Here is a 22,373-nt window from a genome sequence, read left to right as displayed (position 1 = left end):
AGTGCAGATTTTGTAACTCTCAAGTCTGATAGTGCTGTGGACAAATCCCTCTATCCATCGGATTCTAATAAAAAATTTTTGCTCTAGCAATGAAATATTTATATTAAAGCAGAAATATGTTGACAATAGTGTGTACGGGTGCAACCACTGAGCACCAACCACTTGGCGATTTCACGGTCATCCAGCAACGCACATTTTTTAGGAATTGTTTGGATGCGTAATTGGGTATCTACAAATGTAAACGCTTTAACTTCCCCTGGCGCAGCCGTTCGCTGCCCCCTTTGGCTTTCAGAGTGTTGGCTCTGGGAATGTTCTTCTGTTATCCCTTGTGCTGTATGAGGCCGGGAATTCTGTTATTTTATCCCGTTTGCTGTCGGAGGCCGGGAATTCTGTCCCGTTACCCCGATTGCTGTCGGAGGCCGGGAATTCTGTCCCGTTACCCCGGTTGCTGTCGGAGGCCGGGAATTCTGTCCCGTTATCCCGGTTGCTGTCGGAGGCCGGGAATTCTGTCCCGTTATCCCGGTTGCTGTCGGACCCCTCGGGCGCGGTGCGGGCGGGCGCACGGCCCGCGCGGGCGGCGGCCAATGGGACGCGGCGGCGCAGGAAGGGGGCGGGGCGTGCACGCGCTTCCGTCCCTCGGTCCCCCCCACACGTGCCCGGGCTTTGTGCGCTCGGGCGGGCGGTCCCGCCGCCACATCCCGGTCCCTTTCGCTTTCCCTTTCTCTTCGCCCTCCCATGGCGGCCTGGTTCGCCCTCAGGGCGGAGGAGGACGAGGCGGAGGACGAGGCGAACCTCTGGAAGTACGACTCCACCTGGGAGGGGGAGGAGGAGGACGACGAGGAGGAGGAGGAGGATGGCGGCGGAGGCGAGGCGGAGGCAGCGGCGGCGGAGGAGCCGGAGGATGCGGGGGAGCAGCCGGGGCAGGGCCAAACGCGGGGCTGCCGGCACGGCCAGGTGCGTGTGGGGCCACGGCCACAGAGCGGAGCCTGCGGGGCGGGCCGGTGTCAGGGGAGCCCTTCCAGCCCTTCCTGCCGGGGCCCGGCAGCCGGAGCCCCTTTCCTTTCCCTCCCCGGCCATTCCCGGCCGTTCCCCCGTGCGGAGCCGCTGCCGGGCAGCGAACGCCGAGCTCCGTGCCGGCCCGGGCACCGCGGCCTCGGGCCATCATCGGCACGGAATGTGTGCTCGTCCTGAGGAAACAAATCCCCCTGGAGGAGAGGGGCTTACAGCGGTGCTCTCTGTCACTTGGTGACTCCTCAACATCCACTACATTGCCATGAGCTGGGGTTTAATTTGTTTTCCCCCACCATTCCCCATGATGTGGGTACTTTATCCCACAAATACAGGTTCTGTGCTGTGTGTGGCACCTGCCTGTTCACCACCGCTCTTGGCTATGGATTTGACATTATGGCAGTGATGTTCTTTTAAGTTTTTGGGTGGTATCCTCAGCTTTGTATGATGGCCTTCCCTTTCATGCCATCAGTAAAAATCCATTACATAACATCTGCTCAGTTTTAAAAATGAGCTGCAACTCTTTTTTTCTCGTAGACATGTTTTATTTCTTAGGGAGTGTGTGTAGAGTAACTTTAAAAACCAAAAAAAATGGTGTGTTTTAAAAACTAGAGGTACGTGTGCAGTTTTGAGCAAGGTGCTGCAAAAAACGAGCACTTGTTTCTGGTGCCTTAAAATAATGTTTATTTGATAAAGGAAATTTGTTAGTCTTACCTGAGGTTTCTGTTTATAGCATCAGCGTTTTTCAGGTTGACATTGGGTGTCAGTAATTTCTTCTCCAGAACTGCTGTGGTTAATACACCTTTTTGCTTTTCAGTACTTCCTCTGTCAGGTGAAACACTCCAGTCCTTTAACTCCTCCTCTTTCGGGGAAAGGGAAACCACTCCTTCCCTTCGAGTTTCATTTCAGCCCCTTGTCCTTTAGAGTATAAATAGGCAGGTAATGAATAGACTTTTAAAATAGCTTAATATTAAGCTTTCTTTTTTTTGCTTAACAAGCGTTCAAGTATGGAAATAACCACTTTTGAGAGAAAAATAAATTCTCTGTGCACATAGATCTGGGAAAGGCCAAAGGTCCTTAGGGTGGAATAGCTGTAATTGTGCAGGGAAGAGGCAGAGATTTCCTTACAAGTTTGTTGCACTGTTTGAGTGCGCCCTATCAGCTTTTCTTTTGTACATGGCTGGAGTTCACAAGTTCTAATAACTCCAGAGAATCCTCATTATTCTGTCTGAATGTGTTTGTTCTTCAGGTTCTTTTTTATTTCCTTAGAGCAACTCTGGATGGTGACAACTGTAAAAGCAGGACTGTTTTTTCACTCCAGTGAGTGGACTTTTCCAGCTTTGCCTTACAAAGGAGGATGTTGTTGTCCCTGAGAGTTACAGCCCCTGGAATATTATTCTACATTTTTGAATAGGAGCTCTTCCTTCGGTGGTGAATGTGTAGTCACCTCTGTCTGGCAGTGCCCCAAAAATTGTGAGGGCACTGAGAGTGAATGCACAAAGAAGCAGCAGTGAATCTTCTGCTAGCCATTTATGCCTTTGCAGCCTGTCAAAGGCATAAATCAATTTCCCAAACTTGTTCCTACTTTTCCTTATTTTACACTAATTCTCATTCTTTTCCCCTCAGCCTAGATGGTATTCTTTCTGCCTGAAGCAGCTAATGTCTTTCTTTGATACTGAGGTTAGATTTTTTTTTTATTGTTATTTTCATTGCACCCTTTCAAAACAAACTTAAAATTCTGCTTCTATCTTTGCATTTCGCTTGTGTCTCTGTGGGTGTTCATGGCCTGAAGTTCCTGCAGGTGTGTCTTTCCAGCTGTTTTGCATTTCAGTGCCTTCAGCTTCTACCAGCAAGCTCTGAAAACTTTGGAGGTTGTGTTCCTTTTAAGAAGTTCCCTCTGAGGCTGCTGTAACACCTGGAGCTCATGATCAGCTGTTTTAATAACAAACCCCATGGTCCTGCCTTCTCCTAAATCTCCATCAACAAAAGGTTTCCACCACTCTTCTGGACTCTTATCTTCCTTGTTTCTGTGCCATGTTCACAATCCACATCCCTTTTGGTTGCAGCAGCTCTCCAGCTGATTTCTCAGCCAGATCCTCCTTCTGTCACCTTCTCCTGGCTGTGTTCTCTGCTTCCTTTGCTCTTCCTACAGCAGTGCACGTTCTGCCTGGTGTGATGCAGGTTTGGAGTGTGAAACCCACTTAGTTTTGCTGTGAGACAAAAAAGGTGTTTGATTTCTACAGGGAAGTTTCAGCCTTGCTGTTTGGTTTGTGTTTCTTACCTGGAAAGAAAGGCCTTAAGTTGGAAGTTTGTAGAGACCCAGGAACAACACCTGCTTGGAGGAGCAAAGCTGAGTTTTGCTTTCTTTGCTTCTCCATCTTGTTCTCTGGGTTAATGTGCACCAGATTTTTTTTCTGTGGATCTGGCTTCCTTCTGAAAAGTCTTTTACAGTCCCTTACACTGTGGCATTGCATCTGTCTCTGTATCTGCACTGATTCCTCAGCAAACCAGTTCTCTTTCTAAGTTGGACCCAGTCTGCTGTTCTCCTGTCCCACCTGACTGTGTTCAGGGATGTTACTGTAGAACCTTAAATGTCAAGGATTTCTGGGGTTATTTGGTAATTGGAAACAAAATTGTTATTAGTCCCACATAAGTGTCATCAGAGCAGCTGAATGGGTGACTTCATGACAGCAAGGTGTTACAAATGTAAAGCAATTCCCGCCTTAATAATTAATGAATTAGTGATCAGTGTTTGTTAGAAAGTGGTTTTATTTTTCTCTGTGCGTGTGATGTTAAGAAATACCAAATGAGATTATGAAGTAACTTGGGGGAGTTTTTGCTGCTTCTTTCTTCTAAATTTCTTTTAATGCTTGTTTTGCAAGACTCTGCACATCTTACCCCCATTTCCCAACTTCCCTGTTCTCTCTGTGGCCTGGCATTGAACCCTCTGGCTGTGCTGTGCTTTGAGTGCCCTTTATTCATGAGCAGTCTTGTTCCTTTTGGTGGTTCTCAATTCACAGAACACTGTAAAATGCTGTCATGGTTTGGGATAAGATGGTTTGGCACTCAGCAAGATTAAACCTGTCTGTGTTGCCTGTGAAGTGTAACAAAATCCCTTATCATTGAGGTAATCAAATGTAGAAATGAATATGTATATATTTCAATTAAAATGCACTTTAAACTAAGTCATAGTTGCAACTTTTATTTCCATGAACTTCAGAGGAGAAAATGAAGCTGTTCTTTGTGAATTCTGTCTAAATGTGACACTTGGAATGAATTTAGCACATCTGTGATGAGAACCTGGTGCCTGTTCATGTGGCACCACAGGTTTTTCTCTGTAGCAATTTGAATTATGCATAAAATACAGTGAATTCAGCTGTAACTAGGTAAATCTGTCACTTGGCAACTAATAGGCATCCTATGAGTCACTGCTGTGGGTATTCTCATTTTGTATCTATTTTTTATTTTCTTAGTGAAGTTTGGTTTTAGAATGTTTCAGCTAAATGCTTTTTCTTTTCAGGATCAAAGCTCAAATTCCTCACTGCTGTCTTGGAGGGGTTTTCAGGTAGGCTTGACAGAATTTTTTTTTTTTTTTTACATGGAAAGATGGCTAATAATGAAGATTATGATTGGAAGAGAAGTCCAGTAAAATAAATATCTAATGTGACCATGTGGCATTGTTGCTGTCCACTGTTTAAATCAGCAAGGCTGATCTTGAGCATAAAGCAAAGATGAAGAAAAACTGTATTTCAGCTAGGTCTACAGGGAATGAGAATCTTGAATTCAAGGGATATTTCTGCATCCTAAATTTGACAATTTGAAAGTCTAGCCTCTGTCTTCATTACAGTTTATAGCAACTCAGAGGCATGTCTTGTTTTCAGACCTTTGAGTTAAGGAAAAACAATGACATTTTCATATTTGGGATCTCCAGATTCTTCTAGTCTTTTCCACTGGCAAACCCAAGTGGGATAAAGATTCACATAAAACTTAAAAACCTTGATTAATAAGATGAGAAGGAAAAAGAAGCATTTTGGTTACAGGAGATGGTGTTGCCTTCTCTTGGTTCAAATTTGTCTTCAGGAATGCAGAGAAATAACTTCAGCTCCAGACTGGTTGGTTTTGGGAGTGCAGAGTGTAGGGCACACGCAGGGGAACTTGTGGGAGGTGCTGAATTCAGTCAGGGCATTATTTTATTTTATTTCATTTTGGAGAAGGTGATTTTATTGTGAATCTCTGCTCTGTCTCTTCTCTCCAGTGCAGCGGGAGGCGCAACTGGACTGCGGCGAGAGACCTGCAGAGATACAGAAACCATTACCCAGTACGTGCTCCTGGGGCTGCTCCTCACCACTCCTGCCTTCAGGAACACTGCCTGCATTTGGGAGCACCCTTCTGCCTTTGCATTTACAGGCTCAGCACCTTCCAGGGATTCATTTGTGAGGGGGAAGGGATGATGTGTGTGTGGGTGCATCAGAAACAAGCTGCTCCTTCCAAAGCACGTTTTGAGGATTTAGCTTGAAATGTGTAGGGAATATGAAGGAAAGCAAGGAGAAGTGTTGGAGTGATTACTGCCTTATAAAAGGTTGCTGCTTGTTCATTTCTTGTTCTCATCTCCAGGATTTGAAAGAACCAGAGAATGAGGAGGAAGAAGAGATGTGGAACTTGAGCTTTTATAAAAATGAGATTGCTTTTGTGCCCCATGGTGAGTAGCTTGTGTGTTGGCTGTTTGATGCCATCTACTGCAGGTGGTTGATGAAAGAGTCATTTCCTCCATGTGAGACAATAAAAAACTAAACCAAGCAACCAACCAAAACCACCACCCAAACCAAACAAAAACCCACCAACAATGTCAATTTTAAAATGTTCTTGCTGTATTTTCCTTAATAATCTGGTGGTAGAAAACTAAGGTATTCTTCTGGCTGGTTGTCTTGTTGAAGAAGCTAATGCCTGCATGCAAATATCTGGGTCTGGGTAGTGACTTGTGTGGAGTGACTGATGGGCTAAATTTAATTTTTATTTAGTATCACTTCTTGCCTGATCTTTTCCTTTTCCTTGCAGGTGTGTTTATTGAAACTCTGCTTTCATCTTGGGGAGACAAGTATGAAACTCTGGAAGAAAACCATTCCTACATACAGTGGTAAATTATCTACATGAACACAATGCTTCTCTAGCTGTGCCTCTTTTAAGTGTCAGGTGGATCTGTGTTCCTGATTTCAGCTTCACACAAGGCCCAGAATTACTTTAGTTAATTGAGTTGCATCCCTCAGGAAGAAAAGCACTGGAAGTCCTTTAAACACACATTTCCAGTGCAACTGTGGCAATAGATCTTAGTCATTTGTGGTCTTGGAGCACAGAGTTAAGGCAAGGAGAGAGATGTACATCAGCAAAGGTTTTTTTGTTATTGGTGCAGACAATGCTTTTTTATGGGAGGGATTTACTAGAAAACTACTTCTGTGTCTATAAGAATGGGAGCTCTCCAAAAGATGCCTGTGATACCACAAATTTTGGAATCTTTTTTGGTTTTAGAAAGTTGAGTACCCTGGGCTGGATGTCATCTTTGCTTATCTGACCTGAAAATTTATTTCCCTTCAGGCTGTTCCCTTTACGTGAACATGGGATGAACTGGCGTGCCAGGCCTCTCACCTGTCAAGAAATCCAGGTATTTATTTTAAGCTTTTGTCTTTTTTTCATTTAAGATCTGAAGGGTGTTAGGATTTGCCCTGAATACCTTACATTTGAAGTCTAGAGGTTTTTTTCCCCACTGTTTCCTTGGGTTTTTAGTGTGCACAGAACCCACAATGAGGCATTTACCTGTCTTCTGTCACCAAATGAAATGTTTAGTGATACAATCAACCCTTGTTTATAATTCAGGTTCCACATAATTTGGTAATTAGGGGGTTGCACCTTTTAATAATTGCTGTGTCTTGTTATCAGGCCTTTAGGAAGTCCAAGGAAGTCATGGACAGGTTTATCCGTGCTTACAAGCTCATGCTGGGATTTTATGGGATCAACCTGGTCAACGAAGAAACTGGAGATCTTGAGAGGGCAGAGAACTGGCGTGAACGATTTGAAAACTTGAACAGGTGAGTGTGTTGATGCTGCTGAGCATTGACTGCAGCCAGGCACTTCTTTGAAGGGGGAGAAAAAAGCCAAAGCCTAGAAAATCCTCAGCCATTGAGGAACGGAGACTTTTGTTGATAAATGCTACCTAGTGAAAGTATTTTTAACTTTTATTCTGTTAAGCTACAAAATAGAAGACTTTCCATGTGGTTCCCTGATTGTTTATGAAGCACCCTCAATGTGTGTAAAAGCCCTTGTTTGAAAAGTGCTCTGCAAATGGTCTCTTGTTATATTAATGCAGGTTTTGTGGAGTAAGTAACAACCCTTCCTGGTGATATTAACCTCTTGAAAGGAGTGGGCATAATCACAAAAGAAAAGGCAATTCGAAGTCTGTCAGCTATAAAAAAGGAAAAACCAGCTGTGTCTAGCTTAAGTGCTGAGGTTTTGCCTGCATCCTTTCATGCCTGTATTCTCAACACTGCAGGCTTACCCTGTAGGCTCTCTGTCAGGGGCAGGACTTGTGTGTCTGCCCCAGCATGGTGGCTCTTACCTACTTGTGGCTGATTCAGAAAGCCAAAACCTTTCTAAGCAGCTGAGATGATGAATCCCATCAGCCCAGAGAGGGTTAGGAAGGAGCTGCTGAAGGCAAACAGCAGCAATGGGTGCTTTAAAAGCAAGCCCACCTGTGCTCCCATTTGCATTGTCAGGTAGTCTTTAATGGCTCACAGTCAGTAAATGCTAAAACATTTTGCAGATACCCCAGAGGTTCACAGTGACTTGTAAGACTTTCCCTTGACAGCTTTGTTTATGTCTTTCCTTCAGGTTCAGCCACAACAATTTGAGGATTACTCGCATCCTGAAGTGCCTGGGGGAGATGGGATATGAAGACTATCAAGTGCACTTGGTGAAGTTTTTCCTCACAGAAACTCTTGTTGAGGAGACATTACCAAATGTCAAGAGAAGTGCCTTGGATTACTTCCTGTTCACTGTCAGAAGCAAAGAGAAGAGGAGAGGACTCGTCCACTACGCTTGGCAACACTTCAAACCTCAGAGCAGCTTCGTGTGGGGGCCCCGTGACAAACTCCAGAAGTACAGACCCCGCTCTGCCAAGGCACAGCTGCACCAAAGGCCTGAGGACAAACTGGACACTCTGTGTGGTGACTGTGTGGGAAAGGATCAGAACCAATCTCCAGAGGTGGAACAGAAAGCTGGAGATGCTGCAGAGTTGCAGCCTGAACAGAGCAGCAGCCGGTTGCAGGGTGATGAACATGGAAAGGAAAAGATAAGCCAATGTGTTTTGAAGGTAGGAGATGATGAAGAGGAGAAAGAAGCTTCATTTGCCCAGCTAGAGGAAAAGGATTTAAAAAGTGAAGCTGAAGAAGTGCAAGGTACAGCAGAGAATGACTGCACGAAGGAGAGCAAGAAGAGAAAACTGAATGCAAATTTGGCAGATGCTAAAGGGGATGGATCGTTGAAAAACTCTGCTGATATTGAAAATATTTCCCATAATCTGGGAGAGTGTGCAATTGATGCAGAGGTCCCCTCCTCAGACCCAGTCTCCCAGGCAGAGGAGAATCAGGAAGCACTGAAGGAAGATGAGTCAAGCACCAAAGAGCCAGTGGCACCAGAGGCCACAGATGCAGCTGTGAAACGCAGGAAAGTTGATAAAAGAACATTGAGAAGCAAACCAGTCAACTTGGCCATAAACCTGAGCATGGGGCCCTCAGCCTCTGCTGCCAAGGCAAATCCTGCTGCTGCTAATGGTGAGGCTGGAAAAGAAAATGCCAGTGAGAAAAATGCAGCTGTGGAAGTGCCAAGCGAGAAGGGAAATGGTGGTGGTGATGCAGGTGATGGGGCTGTGGGACCCCCAGCTGCTTCCAGGCTCCCCAGGACTGACTGCACTGCTCCAGTCAAGGATGGCTGGAAGTCCAATGGAGATGGAGATTCAGCACAGGGTGATCAGCATCACTGCAACAGCAAACTCCTGGGGGGTAAAAGTGAACTAGGTGGGGTAGGACAGCAGGAAAAGGCAGGTGAAAAAGGGCAGACAGAAGACACAGACAAGAATGAAGCTCCAGACAGTCATGAGCAGAACATGACACCCTCTTGTCCTGAAGAAAAGAGTGGTGAGGTTCCACCAGAAGATGGTGAAGGCTCTGAGAATGGTGGAGAGCAGGGAGCAGCAGAGTGAGAACAGCAAGCCTGAGCAAGTGGAGAAGGCATTGCCCTGTCTGCTGGGAGCCAGCTTTGGTGGCTTGGAGAACTGAATAAACTTCCTTTGGGATGATCCAGCTGGCCCCTATCTCACTTTCACTTTTCCATGGTTTTTTAATCATCTCTAGTAAACTCCCTGAGATCCTGCTCTTGGTTACCCTGAAGAGGAAAACTTCATTTACTGATCTTCATGGACAGGCCATGTCCTGTTCTTGGGTTTTATCTGATGTTCAGGGCTGTCTTGGAGCTACGGGGATTTTTGCACTTTGCTTTGATTCTGGTTATGTCCTTACTGAAAGAGAAGAGGAAATCTGATCTGTCTCCTTGTTTGAATTACTTAACTATTTATTAAAGACACGGTTTTTAATATAAGACAGCATGACCTAATTTGCCAGGCCTTTCTACTACTGTGTAACTTCTGTTTATTATTGTGAAAGGCTGTACCTTACCAGGAGATTTTCCTGGCAAAATGCTGTTTCTCTAAAAGAGATGAGTATATGGGTTTCACATGATGTCAATGTAGATGCCTCTCCTCCTGTAAGGAAAGTAGGTTTGGCTTTAGACTGGGATAAAAACTAACCAAAATGTGTCTCTGGCCAGTATGAACCTTTTTGTAGAAATTCTGTTCTCTGAGGTGCAAAGTGCTGAGTAATTATTTCTCTTTATCCCCACAGATGTTGCTTTGTAGTTCTTGCTGGAGTTAAGACTACAAATTGCCTACTAGTTTCTAAGAGAAAAAGCTCCAGGTTTTGCATAAAACTGTTTAGAACTGCTCTTCCCCAGGTTTTCCCACCACTTTGAGACCCTTTATAGTCTTCCACGGATTTTTGTGTCCATGACTGTTTCAGAGGCCCTCATCTCTCAGTTGCCAAAACAGCACAAATATTTCCCAGTGCGTTTTTTTCAGCCTTTGCTGATAATTTGCAGTGGCCTGTGGGGAGCTTTTCCCTGCAGGCCCATGGCGTGAGGTTTGATGTGTCAGATCATTCCCATTCCCTACTTAGGGCAGGGTTGCCTTGCCTTTAATGTCAGACAGCCAGGGCATGTTCCAGTGCAGCATGTCTGGAAACCACTGGGCTTTGTGGGGCAGTTAATTGAAACGTTAATTGGTGAGGCTATGCTTGTCTGGTTCGTTTATTTCCAGCCCTCGAGAATTTACTTTCAGACCTTGCCAGCTCTTTGCCTGCCTCAGTGTTCCTGACCTCCCTCTCAGCTGTTCTGCCACACCATATTCCACCAAGTCTGAAGGAGCATTAAAACAGTTTAGCACCTTCACTCCTAAAAATTTACAGCAGAGGATCTGTTTCATGAAGCAGAGGAAATTGTTTCCAGCAGCCTGAAGGTCTGGACTTGTTGTTTACTCAGGTTGTTTGCTCGGTTTTGAGGTTTTTGGTGCTGTTTGATTTGTGTAGGAGATGGCCAGAGAGCAGATGCAGCAGCTTGTGCAATGTCAATGTTTTTCCTTTCTGCTACAGCTCTTAAGAAGCTTTATCTTTCAAGGATTTTGAGGGGTGATTTGCCTTCCCAGACTGCAGGTTCTGATCCAGCATGCCACATATGTGTGTGGGAATCAAAGTCTGCAAGCTTAACATCTGATGTTCATGGTCCCACACGTGCTGAAAAAAGGCTTTAATGTTTTAAAAATACTTCTTTATTCTTAAAAACAGATGGAGTTAAATAGCCAATAAGAATACACTTAACTACAGATATAAATACTTGAAGATGTTGAGTGAGAATTCTTTCCTAACAGATTCCTAAGAATTGTTAATTGTGGCTTTTGTACAGATTTATAGTAATTTTCTTATTTAATGAAGTTTTCATTGTGAATATGTGCTCAGTTGGGGCATAGATCCTATACTTGTTATGGTGAGGTTTGGTTTTGTGTTTTAATGGGATTTCACTGTGAGCCCCAGCCTGGAGTGAGTGCTCAAACCAACCCCTTCCCTCTCCTACCAGGTTTAGTTTTGGCTGTAGGTGTGTGTGGTGAGTTCACAAGGTGTTTCCCAGCACTCAGAGCTGTATCACAGAGTCTGTTATCTTAATTCCCCTATTAAAGCATGACTTTAAGGCATATCAGTTTCCACTTACATTTTTTCATCTTTGAGGGTAGGATATGACCACGTATTTATCCACCCCCTGGAGATCAACAAGTGGGTGCTCTGCTGAGCTCCCCATGGCACACACCTGCTGCTGCTTCCCCGTGGAGGTGATGCCCAGTCTTCCTCCACCTCTAGAATGTGCCCAGTGAATGTTTTTGGGGAAAAGACACTCCCCAAGCTGCTTGTTTAATGATGTGCTTGGAAATCCTAGAATCACAGAATGGTTTGGGTTGGAAGGGACCTCAGAGTTTATCTTGGCCCAACCTCCCTGCCAGGGCCAGGGACACCTTCCACTGGACCAGGCTGCTCAAAGTCCCATCCAGCCTGGCTCTGAACACTTCCAGGGATGGGGTGTCTGGATGTTTCTGAATGTTTTGTGTTGCTTTTGCAGCTCTTCTCCCACAGGTGTTGTGGTGCTCTCTGCAGAGCAAAGCAGGACTCTTGTTTTGAGCATCCCCTGGGGCTCCAGGCAGGAGGGCAGTGCCCAGCCTGGCTTTGGGAGCTTCAGTTCAGGGTTTTTTTCCTTCAGAACACAAGAGCAGGGGTGTCATTGCGGTAACAATTCCTGTAAGTCACTGTGTCCCCTCAGCTGTGCTGCCAGTGGGTGTGGGATGGGAGGGTTACTGGGAATCCTTTTGGTCTGTGGGATGGGTTTGGAGGTGAACACTCCCAGGGCTTTTCCCGTGCTGCTCATGGGCAAGCTCTACCTGCTGCAGCCCTCCAAGCCCTGGCTTTCTCTGAACAAAGTGTGGCTGAGGGATTTGGGTCTGCTTTGCCTTCCCTCCTGCCATCAGTTGGCTGCAGTGTGCAGGAAGAGGTACAAGCTGTGCAAAGCTGCTCTCCCTCTTTGGGGTGTCTAATAAAGAATTCCAGTTACTCTGAAGGCATCAGAAGATTTAAAGACACACATTTCCTTTGTGTCCCCAACTGCCTGTTCCACAGAATCTTGTGGGAACTTGGTAAATCTGAATCTTTTATCCTTCTGCCAAAGCTCTAGGAATGCTGGCTGCTGGGGAGCTGGACAGACAGACACTGCTCCTACCAGCCTCCTGGAGTAGATACCAAGCTAAAATCAGGTATTTCAGTTTCTAAGCTTTGATTTTCCACTTGTCCTCTTGTGTTCCTAATCAGATGAGCTGTGTCATTTCAGCCCTGAGGAATCTGGCCACTGTTCCTCTCCACTTCCAAGCCCTGCTTTGGATGGAATTGTCTTTAATCGATTAAGGGAATCGTGAAGCTCATTACAGGAGACGCATCTTCATGAATCCATTGCCATTTGGGATCACCAGGCAGGGAACTGTCCTCTTCCTTCCTCTCAGTATTTCAAATATTTCTTTGTGGCTTTTTGAGAATGTTCTTCCTTTTTCCTTCTTGTATCTATCTGTGGTTGCCTGTTTTCTGACCAGCATTGTTACTTCTCCAGGAATCGGTGCTTTTCAAATCGCCCTAAAAAATACCCCAAACCAGGTGTGAACAACCTCCAGAGCTAACAAAGCCCCTCACCAAGCAGTAAGTGCATTTCTCTGTAATGATTGTGCACTGTTACAGGTTTCTTAATGTCCCTGCTGGAGTTAGGTGGCCTCAGGCACTGAAAAACTCACCCTGTGTTGCTTTTTACCTGTCCAGCACCAGGGTGGTGATGGGCTTTGGGAAATATCCTGGGAGGGACTTAAGGAACAGCTTTGTAGTTGCAGCTGGAGTATCCCAATTTCATTCCTATGTCCCATCTCCCAGTCCAGCCCTTCCATCGGCTCCTGGAGCAGAGGCTGAGGCTGCCCAGCAGGGCATGAATGAAAGCTGCTCTGCCTGCCTGCTGCTCCCCCTCCTTCTCCCACCTCCTCTCCTCCAAGCTCGGCCCCTCTCGCCTGGCTCCAGCTGGAGCCACAGGTTTATCTGGAGGCGAGGACTCTCTCCTCTGTAAGCTGAGACCCGGGAGGAGGAGGAGGGATCTGCTGGACCCCGGAGGAGAAAGGGTTTGGCCGCTCCGGAGGAAAGGGAGAGAGGCAGAGCCTGGGCACCATGGCTGCATTCTCTGCTCTTGGGCTCCTCTCCTTGTGTCAGCTCTTGGCCACAGCATCGGCTCAGGTGAGAAACCTCATTTCTCTCTCATGCTCAGGGAAAAACCTGTAAGGGTAAAAAAGTGTGCTCCATGTGTCTAGTACCTGCGGGGTGAAACATGGCAATGGGCAGTTTCTTATTTTTCTAAAGTTTATTACAAATGTGTGTCTGGGTTTGTACCTGTGTGGGTAGGTGTAAAAACTGCTTTATGTTTCTGCAGAAGTGTTTTCCCGTTCAGGACTGCAATTATGAGAGGGAAAGCCTTGGAAAGGGAAGATCTGTTGATGCAAGAGAAACAGTTTTCTTTTACAATGGAATAACAGATTTCCAGTGAAACTGATCCGATCTTATCTGATCTGGTTCTTTATCTGAATCAGCATTTCTTACTCGTTCCCTCAATCAGTTTTCAAATTTTACACTTACGGCATGTTTAACCCTTGCTCACTTGAGACATGAAGCTGAATTAAACTTCCCTGTCTGATATTAATATTACTGTCTGGGGAAGTGACTCCTCAGTGAGTTTTTCATTGTTAGTGAGGAATTTTTTCAGCCTGGCTTGGGAATTCAGAACTCTGCTGTGAGCAGAGCTGCTTCTACAATGAAACCTTTGTTCCCTGAAGCTACAGTAAGTTGCTCTCTGGAGCCCTCTCCATACAGAAGTCATCTATTGGACCTTTCTTTCCTTCCCCCTACCTCAGACCTTTCCAAAATCCTAGATTTTCAAGTGGCATCTTGCTCAGAGAGGAGACTTTCCCCTTCTCCTCCTGTCTTGGAGTCTGCTGGCTTTGCCGTTACCACATCAGACTGGGGCTATAAATTAATTATTTCTACCAAGCACTTGGCACCTTTTCCACGGGCTTTGCATTTCCTCCTCTGCCCAACCCAAAATGTGCCTGTAGTCAGAACAATTTCCTGTGCAATGAAACCCCTTGGCTGCCCAGTGACCAGTTTGCATTCCCAGTATAAGCTACCAGTAAAAGGAGCTGGGGATGTGCTCAGTCTGAAGGGTTTTCCAAAGAGCCTTGCACTGCTCTGGAGCAACTCTGAGCCCAGCCAGGCTGCCAGGGGGTGCAGATTTAGGGTTAAGCTGTAGGACTTGGCCATTGATTTCTGATCTAGCCCATGTGTCCCTTCTGATGGAAAAATAAGCTCTTGTCTCTCCCTTTCCCCCAGTCCCTGCCGAGAATTGGACCACAAGGCCCTCCTGGACCACCAGGACCCCCTGGACCATCTGGCAAGGACGGCATTGATGTGAGTGACACAGGGCAGGGGTGGGGCAGGGGCAGAGCCAACGGGGTAGAGAAGCTGCTCTTGTTCTCCAGATCCTCAGCCTCTGGACATCCTTCGGGGGGATGGACCTGGAAAATCACTGTCCTCACCAGAGAGCTCCTTCTGCAGGAGTCTGAGCAGGCAGGGCAGGTGCTGAGCAGGTTCTTTGCAGGATCAATCCCCTGTCCCCAGGGAGAGCTCAGGGGTTTGTGACCCTGCTTGCAGAGTAGAATATTTCACTTTTGGTGCAAGGTTGAGTGCAGGGGTGTGATGTGTGTGGGGTCAGTGCACGTTCAGCAGTTCAAAGAGAGGATTTATGTGATGCTTCAAAGCATCTACATTTCTAGAGAGGTTACAGGGGACTCAAATATGGAGCACTGCTTTTGTCTTACTAGTTTTATTTCAATATTGTCATCATGATAATCCCTCACTTTGGCACGTGGTGTGTCAGGATCTGGCTCTTGTGTTGCCAGACATGAGTTTGTAATGGCCCAAAAGGCAAATGAAATGAAGAGCCTTCGTTTCAGCAGGCAGCTCCTTACACCTCCTGCAGAGGGAGAAGGCTACATAACCCAGGATTTAATGGAGGAGAAAAATCTTGTTCTGTTACTTTTAATTTATGTTTCCATAGAAATTAAAAATATTGCTTCCATGCATCTGTTGGATAAGGACTGAATTGTGCCCTGTAATTGGCAGTGGATAAAATGAGCATCTGATGGACCTTCAGCAAGATCACATCAAATGCAAAATTCTGGGTTCCTGCTTCGATTTCCAGTTTGAGCAGCCCTTGTCTCTCTGAGCTGCTTATGGAATAGTGCAGGGGTTTTTAAGGCTCGTCTGAAGTACATTTATTGGAACTGGGCCCTTAAACAAGCTTGAAAAAATCTATTCATTCCATGCAGGTAATTTTCTTTTGGATAAGGAGGTTAAAAAAAAAAATAAATGTCTGAGTTCCCTGGTAGGTGGTGAACAAGGAGGGTTTGTGCCTGCAGTGGGGAGCTTTCCCTGCGGCTCCCTGAGCCAGGCTGGGCTGAAGAGAGAACCTCATTGATTTCCAGCTGCTCCCTCCCAGTGTCCTTTTGGCTGAAGGAGTTTTGTATCCCTGGGAATCTCCCTCTGGTTTTGTAGGGTGGGTTGTTCAGAGCTGGCGCCTCGGCAGCTTCCACTGGTGTCACAAAAAGCTCCAGGGGACACCTCAGAAGAGGGCAAAGGACACTGGTTCCCATTTGCAGCAGGACATGGCTGTGGCCAGCACGCTTTGGGGAAGGCTGGCTGTGATTCTCTGTGGAAGCCAAAAGAAGAGTTTGGGAAGGATGAAGCCCTCTTGACTTCAAGTTTCAACTTCTGCAGAGAGGAAACGGGAAAGAAACCTTGTAGTTGTTCAGTTCCTGCTTTCTACAGGATACTTAAATCTGGAACAGCACTGGCATCGCTTCTGGATGCTCTTGGAAACAGGAGCCTGGGGATGTGTCAGTCATGTGGACCTACACCCCTTTATCCACAACTAAAAGTTTTGGAAGGCTCCCTGTGGGACAGGATCAACAAAATAACATCTAATTAATGTGAAGAACTTAATCCTTACAAATCAAATGGCTGTGTAAAGTGTTTAAGGTGCAAAGTCCTGCAGTCCCAGCCTCGGTCTGGAGTTTTGGCTACACAGAAATAGTCTTTTATTTGAGCAGACTTGAAGCCCATCCCTCCCATGGATAGAGGATGTCAGTGCCCTGTTCAGGTGAGGTGGTCTGGCTGTCCAGGGCCAGGCTCCAGGATGGTTCCTGCTCTTCAGCAGGACATTGAGTCCTTCCAGGAATTGCACACGAGGAGATGCTGTGGCTGGTGTTGAGCAGGGTCACACAGCTTTCCTGCTCATGAGCTGCCTTTTTATGTCAGTGCACTCCAAAAAATGATGGCATATAAAATTCAGCACTGTTCTACATTTTTCTAGTGCTGCATGGGGAGTGTCATGTGGATCCTGAGTGGCAGTGTCAATTATGCCACTGCAGAATGAAACCATTATTTTATTTTTCTTTTGGTGCTGAGACTTCTTTTCTTTTTTTAATTCCAATTGAAAAATTTTCTGCACTGTATTCCTGAACTCTGTAAGCCACTCCAGCCAGGTCATTGTGACAGGTGACTTTGGGTGAAAGTGGTGTGGAAGTGTTGCTGGATGTCTTTGAGCTGGGTGAGTGCTGCTGAGGTGTTCAGCAGTCTCTTACCATCAGCTGTGAGCAGTGAGAGGTGCAGAGCATGCAGCTGAATTATTCAGGATATCTGCTTGGATGAACTCCATCAGCACAATTTCTTGAAGGCCCTGCTTTTATCCCTGCCTTTCAGGGGGAGCTGCAGCATTAAGTCCCTCTGAAATATTTTATAATTAAAGCCTTTAACAAGCTCCTTGTTTCATACTCAGTAACAAGCAAAATCTCTCCCAAGACTAGAAACAGCATGTTTTGATGGAAAGAATTAGTGACAAGTTGCTGTGAATTATTTCTGGGGATGTAATTCCCTAAATTGCTAATAAGCAATTGTCACTTTTCAAAAATCAAGCTTTTTTTTTTTTTCCCCCCCCTGCTGCTTTCTGTCTCCTGACTTGACTTGCTAAGAGTAAACTTCCTTCCCTCTCACACAGCACCAGGAGAGCATTTCCTTTTGCTGACAGCCCTTGCCTCTAATTCCCAGTGCTGTGGCTTTGGGGGTACAAGCACTGATTGGGCTTTTGGTTCTCTGGAGTTCTGGTGCTCCTGCAGAGTCCTGCAGGGCTCCACCACAACAGGACCAAGGTTTAGGATGGTGCCCAGCAGCTTTTGCTGGTGCTGTCACCTCCCTGTGCAGATTCCCAGCATAGAGGCAAGGAAAAATGCAAGGGGCTGGCACTCCCAGGTGTAGGAGGAGGCAGCAAACCACCCCTGCTGCCATTTCCAGCTGCCTTTTCATTCCAAAAGAGCTGCTCCTTTCATTTCCTTGGCAGAGAACCTTCCCCAGCCATGACAGTGATAACTATTTATGGAAAAGCTGTGGGCAAAGGGTACTGAAGGAGTTGCTTCAGCAAGTCAGAGCATAAAGATGCCTCTGTTCAGGGACCCTCTGGTCACTCAGTGGTGCAGGACATAAATCCTGAGCAGAGATTTGCCCACAGCCTTCCCAGTAAATATAGAAAGGTGCTGTAAATTCCACAGCTCTGCAAACGCCTCCTGGCTCCTCATCACCAGGCCTGTGGTGGGATGGTGTCATTTCCAGCCCTGCTGTTAATATCCATCCTTCTTCCACAGAGATTTGCTTCTTCCAGGGTCCCAACTTGTCCCTTCCCCTTTGCTCAACCACAATACCTCTCCCAATATTCAGTGCACTTATCCTAAAGCCAGGAGGGCAGGATACCCTCTGGACTGGGACACAAAGTGGGTTTTTTCAAGGGGAAGAGTTGAAAATGAGGCTCCCATCAAGCTCCTGCTGTTCACAGATGTTTACTTCTTTTGGGACCTAACAAAATACAAATTATGTAAAATACAAATTATTATCTGGAGTCTACACACACACACTTATGAATGGCTTTACAACTGGCTGAGCTGGAAGAAGTGATTAAAGACTTATGAAATATTGACTCACAAACACCTTCAATTCTGTTCTTTAAAGTTTGGGGTTTTTAATTAGAATAGAAAAAAAAATAGAGTGCTTTTGAAATATTGTATGAAAATTGTGTTTAACCCAGATTGTGCAATTGGATTAGGTGGAAATCAGTTGGGGGCTGTGCTTGTTTGCTTTTTCTGTCCAAGTTTAGTCATATGAAGAAAATCATTGTAGACAGTTTGTTCATTCTTCACTTTGTGGTAATCCCCAGCTCCTGGCAGTACCACAGCTTCATACAGTGCCTTGGAAAGCTGGAGTTTATCCCTGTATCCCTCTGTTCCACCAAAAGGATGTTTGGAAGCCATGACATCTATCCAGCTTCCCCTCTGCCCCACTTGCAGCCAATCCCAAGTGCAAATAAATTCTATAAAATTTAAAATTACATTTAAACATTTATTATAAAATATAAAAACCATATCTGGAAGAAGTTGAAAGTTCTGGGGGCACTGTTCAGGAGCATTGGTTCTCTCTGGGAGGCTGGGGATGTGGATTTCCCCAAATCTGCTACTGTAGGTGTTGGAAAAGGCTATCCAGGCTCATCCTGCCAAGGAGGGATTAGAGCATCAGCTCATGAGACTGAGGGAGGTAAATCTTGGAGTGGCCACGAGGAGAGGTTTGAGTGCAGCTGGAAATTGAACAAAGAGAAGTTCAGCACTAACACTTTTTTCTCTTTCCTCCAGGGAGAGCCAGGCCCTCCTGGTTTGCCAGGCCCACCAGTAAGTATTTCTTGGCATTGACTTTTCCATCCTTTTGAGAGGGCACAGGGCACGAGCTGCACTTACAGCCTCACTTTCCTCTTCATCTGCCACAGAATTCCCAGGAGTGAGGGATGCTCAGCACCAGCCCAGGGGACAAACACATTCTCCTGCTTCATTGCTGTCAGTGAAATAGAATGAAAGTGAAATTAATGAATGAAATAAGTGAGATGAAGCTTGTGCATCACCTGGGCAATGACAGGTGACCTGGCACCAAGCCTCATCAGTTATTTTTGGCACTGCTCTGAGTCTGCTTCAGCCCCTCAGTCTGCCAAGGGGTGCTCAGAACTGTACCAGGTGGCAGAGCCCTTGGCTTTGGCCATTTACTTCCTACCTCCTGCTAAGAACAGCTTGTGAGCAGGTGGGAATGAGCCAAAGCACTGAAATTTAGGATTTGGAAATGGATTCACACAAGATTCACCTTTCTTCATGAGATTCTCCCATGTTGCATGGTGTAAGGTTAACACATCAACAAATGAGCTTCCATCCTTGCATCCTTGCCACGTTGCTCTTGTTATTTTGTTATAATAATGGACTGCTTACCTCATGTAGGGGCCAAAAGGTGCACCAGGGAAGCCTGGAGCTGCAGGTGAAGCTGGATTGCCTGGCCTTCCTGGAGTGGATGTGAGTATTTTGTCATCTTCTCTTAAGCCTTTTAAGTCTTCCACATGGGCAGGAGTGTTTTCCTGATGTGTCTCATCACTCTTCTCTGTGCCTGCTGGAGAAGGAATGTGAGTCCTGGACCTGTATCTGTGGCTTGCATGTCAGGGAAAATTGAAGGAAAAGCAACTCTAGGCTGAATTAAGGAATATGAGAACAATTTTGAGCTGTGTTGCTGACAGGATGGCACTCTCTTGATCTTTTGGGGTTTTTTTACAGGGTTTAACAGGAACTGATGGCCCACCTGGCCCAAATGGGCCTCCAGGAGACCGTGTGAGTACCTCATTAGATCCTAAATCCCTTTCAATGGTCTTTGTCACTGATTGTGGGGATGATTGTCACATTCTGCTGTAAATTGGTGATATTCAAGTGTTGCTTCTGCTGCAAACCCTTGCAGAATACTTGAATCCTTGAAATGCATCCCTGGGTGGCTTTTCATTAGGCAGGGCATGAAATCCACCTTTCTTTCACATGGCTCTGAACCTGCTTGGGTTGCCTCTGTGGTGGCTGTACTGGGGATATTTCAAGTATCCAAAAAAGTTTCTTGAAGCAATTGATAGACTCAGCTGTGAAGTTTATAAAAGTAAAGTTGTTTTGGCCTTTATTTGCAGTCTGAGTTGGCAGATCCGTGTTATTTATAATTAATACTACTGAGTATTAATTGTTTGAACTTTTGCCTTTTATTATTTCTGGAACTGTCCATATGGTTGCCTTATTAGTTGCCATAGTGTTCCCCCGCCAGCCTAGCAAGAAATAAGGGTTTTTTTCTGCTTCCTGCATATCCCAGCTCTGCTGAGGGGCACCACAGGGACAAAGAAACAACTGCCAGAGATGATACAGATGTCCTTCACATCATCCACAGTTATCTCCCACTCTTAGGCCTCCCTGTGACATTAAGAAATAATCATTAATGAGCCACTCAGCACAGATTGTGATCTAGCATGGCTGTTATCCTGTCTCCCAGATGGGAATGCAAGGCTTGTTTCCACAGCTGGCTTGCTGGCCTCTTGGACTCAGGGCTGCAGAGATGGGCTGGATTTTTGTAACCTGTTCAGTAAATCCCAATAATACACTCGCTGCCCCAAGGACTTACTCAAATCTAAGAAATCTGTGAGTTATTCAAGGGGATCAGTGGTACAGCTGTGTGTTTGTGCTGTGCTCTTCTTCTTTTCCCACGTGACACCAAAGTTTGTGTGGCCATTGGGGAGGCTGAGTGGCAGGACCCAAACACAGTTCACCACTCCAGACATCCTGGTCACAGCTCCAAGCCTCTGTCCATCACCACCACCCCAAACCCCACTCCTTTTTTGTCCCTTGTGCCCATTTTCCTCCCCAGAGATCCAGGCCTGCAAAATCCTGCCTACTCTCAGACATTCTGTGGCAAGGGTCCAGCAGCATCTGGGAACAGATCTGTGATTTTTACTGCAGGAAAGCTCAGTGGAAGGCTGTGAGCACTTCTGTGCCCTGTTTTGGGCTGGGTGGCAGTTCTTGCCCGTGCCCAGGTTAGCACACAGCTCCTGCCTTCAGGGTAATTGAGCAGATAATTTCTGGGCACCAGAACTTCCTCTGTGGCTGCTGGGCAGGAGCCCCCAGGCAGAGCTGCCCTGGCTGCAGGCTCGGGTTTGCTGGGCTTGCCCTTTTCCTGTAACTCAGGCTGGCAGCACGGGGCAGACCTGGGACCCCTCGTCGTTTATGGGAGCTTTTCAAGGTCAGTGGTCCATCTGGGAAATTGTTTTAATTGGTCTCATAAAAACCTGGGAAAAGGGAAGATCTCTAAAAGCTTTAGCACTCTAAATGGGCAGCACTGTTAGCCTGACTTGCTTTTTTTCCCCCTTTTAGGACATATTTCAGTCTTGCAGGACTCACTGAAATAAGCTGTTTACTTATTGCTGTGGCTTGGAATTCATGCTTAACACTCTGATTTCTCCTAAATAAGTTTCATTTTTTTGAACTGGAGTGTCTGAGAGCAAAGCTGTGTAGCACAGGGAAGTGGGCTCATGGAAGGCAGTTTTCAGTAATATTTTATTGCCTAACATTTCCAAAAGGATTTTTTTTTATCTTAGACATCTCTTGCTGCTCTCAGCATCCGTTAACTTTTCTCCTGCTTCTGCTTAAAAGCTGATTAGATCAAGTCTACTTGTTTTTTCAGTTTTAAAGCCCCTTTATTTTTAGCTGGGGTTGAACTCCATTCCAGATACTGGTGTCCTTCATTGGAAAGTTCTCAAAGGCCATTCTGAAGTTTGTTGCTTTCCAATGAAAGCAATAAGGAAAACATAATTATTCATGTCTATTTATGAATGTTGTAATTATCAAGTATTTTCTACGCTCCATAGTTGTCTATTCACAGAGTAAATTACTACAAAGTGAAAAATTGTGGTGATAATGTTTTCTAATCAGAAGAGAAAGAACATTGTTACCAGGAGAATGAGTCGAGTCAGACAATGTTATTAAAATTAAGATGTAAATTAGAGTCTCTCCTTTGCCTTAATGCAGTAGCATCAGCTCATTCAGGGACTTCACAATCCCTTACCTTACCAGCAATGTTCATTGCTGCATTCTGCACCTTACACCCTCCAGGGTATCAAAATTAGGGAGTGTTAGGGGCCAATGTTTGGCATTTTGGGTGCTC

General features: G+C 45.7%; 2 protein-coding genes across 3 annotated transcripts in view; both read left to right on the top strand.

The window, feature by feature from the left end:
• The first annotated feature begins 652 nt into the window (after positions 1-652).
• On the top strand, positions 653-11,350 carry OGFR (opioid growth factor receptor). Of its 2 annotated transcripts, XM_066330873.1 has the most exons (9): positions 653-954; positions 2,635-2,688; positions 4,529-4,573; positions 5,264-5,326; positions 5,623-5,707; positions 6,064-6,142; positions 6,598-6,664; positions 6,940-7,088; positions 7,888-11,350. In XM_066330873.1, exons 1-9 carry the CDS (start codon positions 736-738, stop codon positions 9,254-9,256), a joined length of 2,130 nt encoding a protein of 709 aa, XP_066186970.1. In that variant the 5' UTR covers positions 653-735; the 3' UTR covers positions 9,257-11,350. The 2 variants fall into 2 exon arrangements, with proteins under 2 accessions (XP_066186970.1, XP_066186971.1); XM_066330874.1 differs by lacking the exon at positions 2,635-2,688.
• Positions 11,351-12,025: 675 nt separating this feature from the next.
• COL9A3 (collagen type IX alpha 3 chain) overlaps positions 12,026-22,373 on the top strand; it is a 34,001-nt gene continuing 23,653 nt past the window's right edge. The window contains 8 exon segments of the mRNA XM_066331061.1: positions 12,026-12,124; positions 13,176-13,217; positions 13,220-13,336; positions 13,338-13,463; positions 14,610-14,687; positions 19,010-19,045; positions 19,637-19,708; positions 19,964-20,017. Of these exon segments, the coding sequence (XP_066187158.1) occupies positions 12,026-12,124; positions 13,176-13,217; positions 13,220-13,336; positions 13,338-13,463; positions 14,610-14,687; positions 19,010-19,045; positions 19,637-19,708; positions 19,964-20,017 (624 nt within the window).

The sequence above is a fragment of the Sylvia atricapilla genome, chromosome 16 (assembly GCF_009819655.1).
Source record: "Sylvia atricapilla isolate bSylAtr1 chromosome 16, bSylAtr1.pri, whole genome shotgun sequence".
In the NCBI taxonomy this organism is placed as follows: domain Eukaryota; kingdom Metazoa; phylum Chordata; class Aves; order Passeriformes; family Sylviidae; genus Sylvia; species Sylvia atricapilla.
The sequence above is the reverse complement of the archived record's forward strand: the minus strand, read 5'-3'. Positions and strand labels throughout refer to the sequence as shown.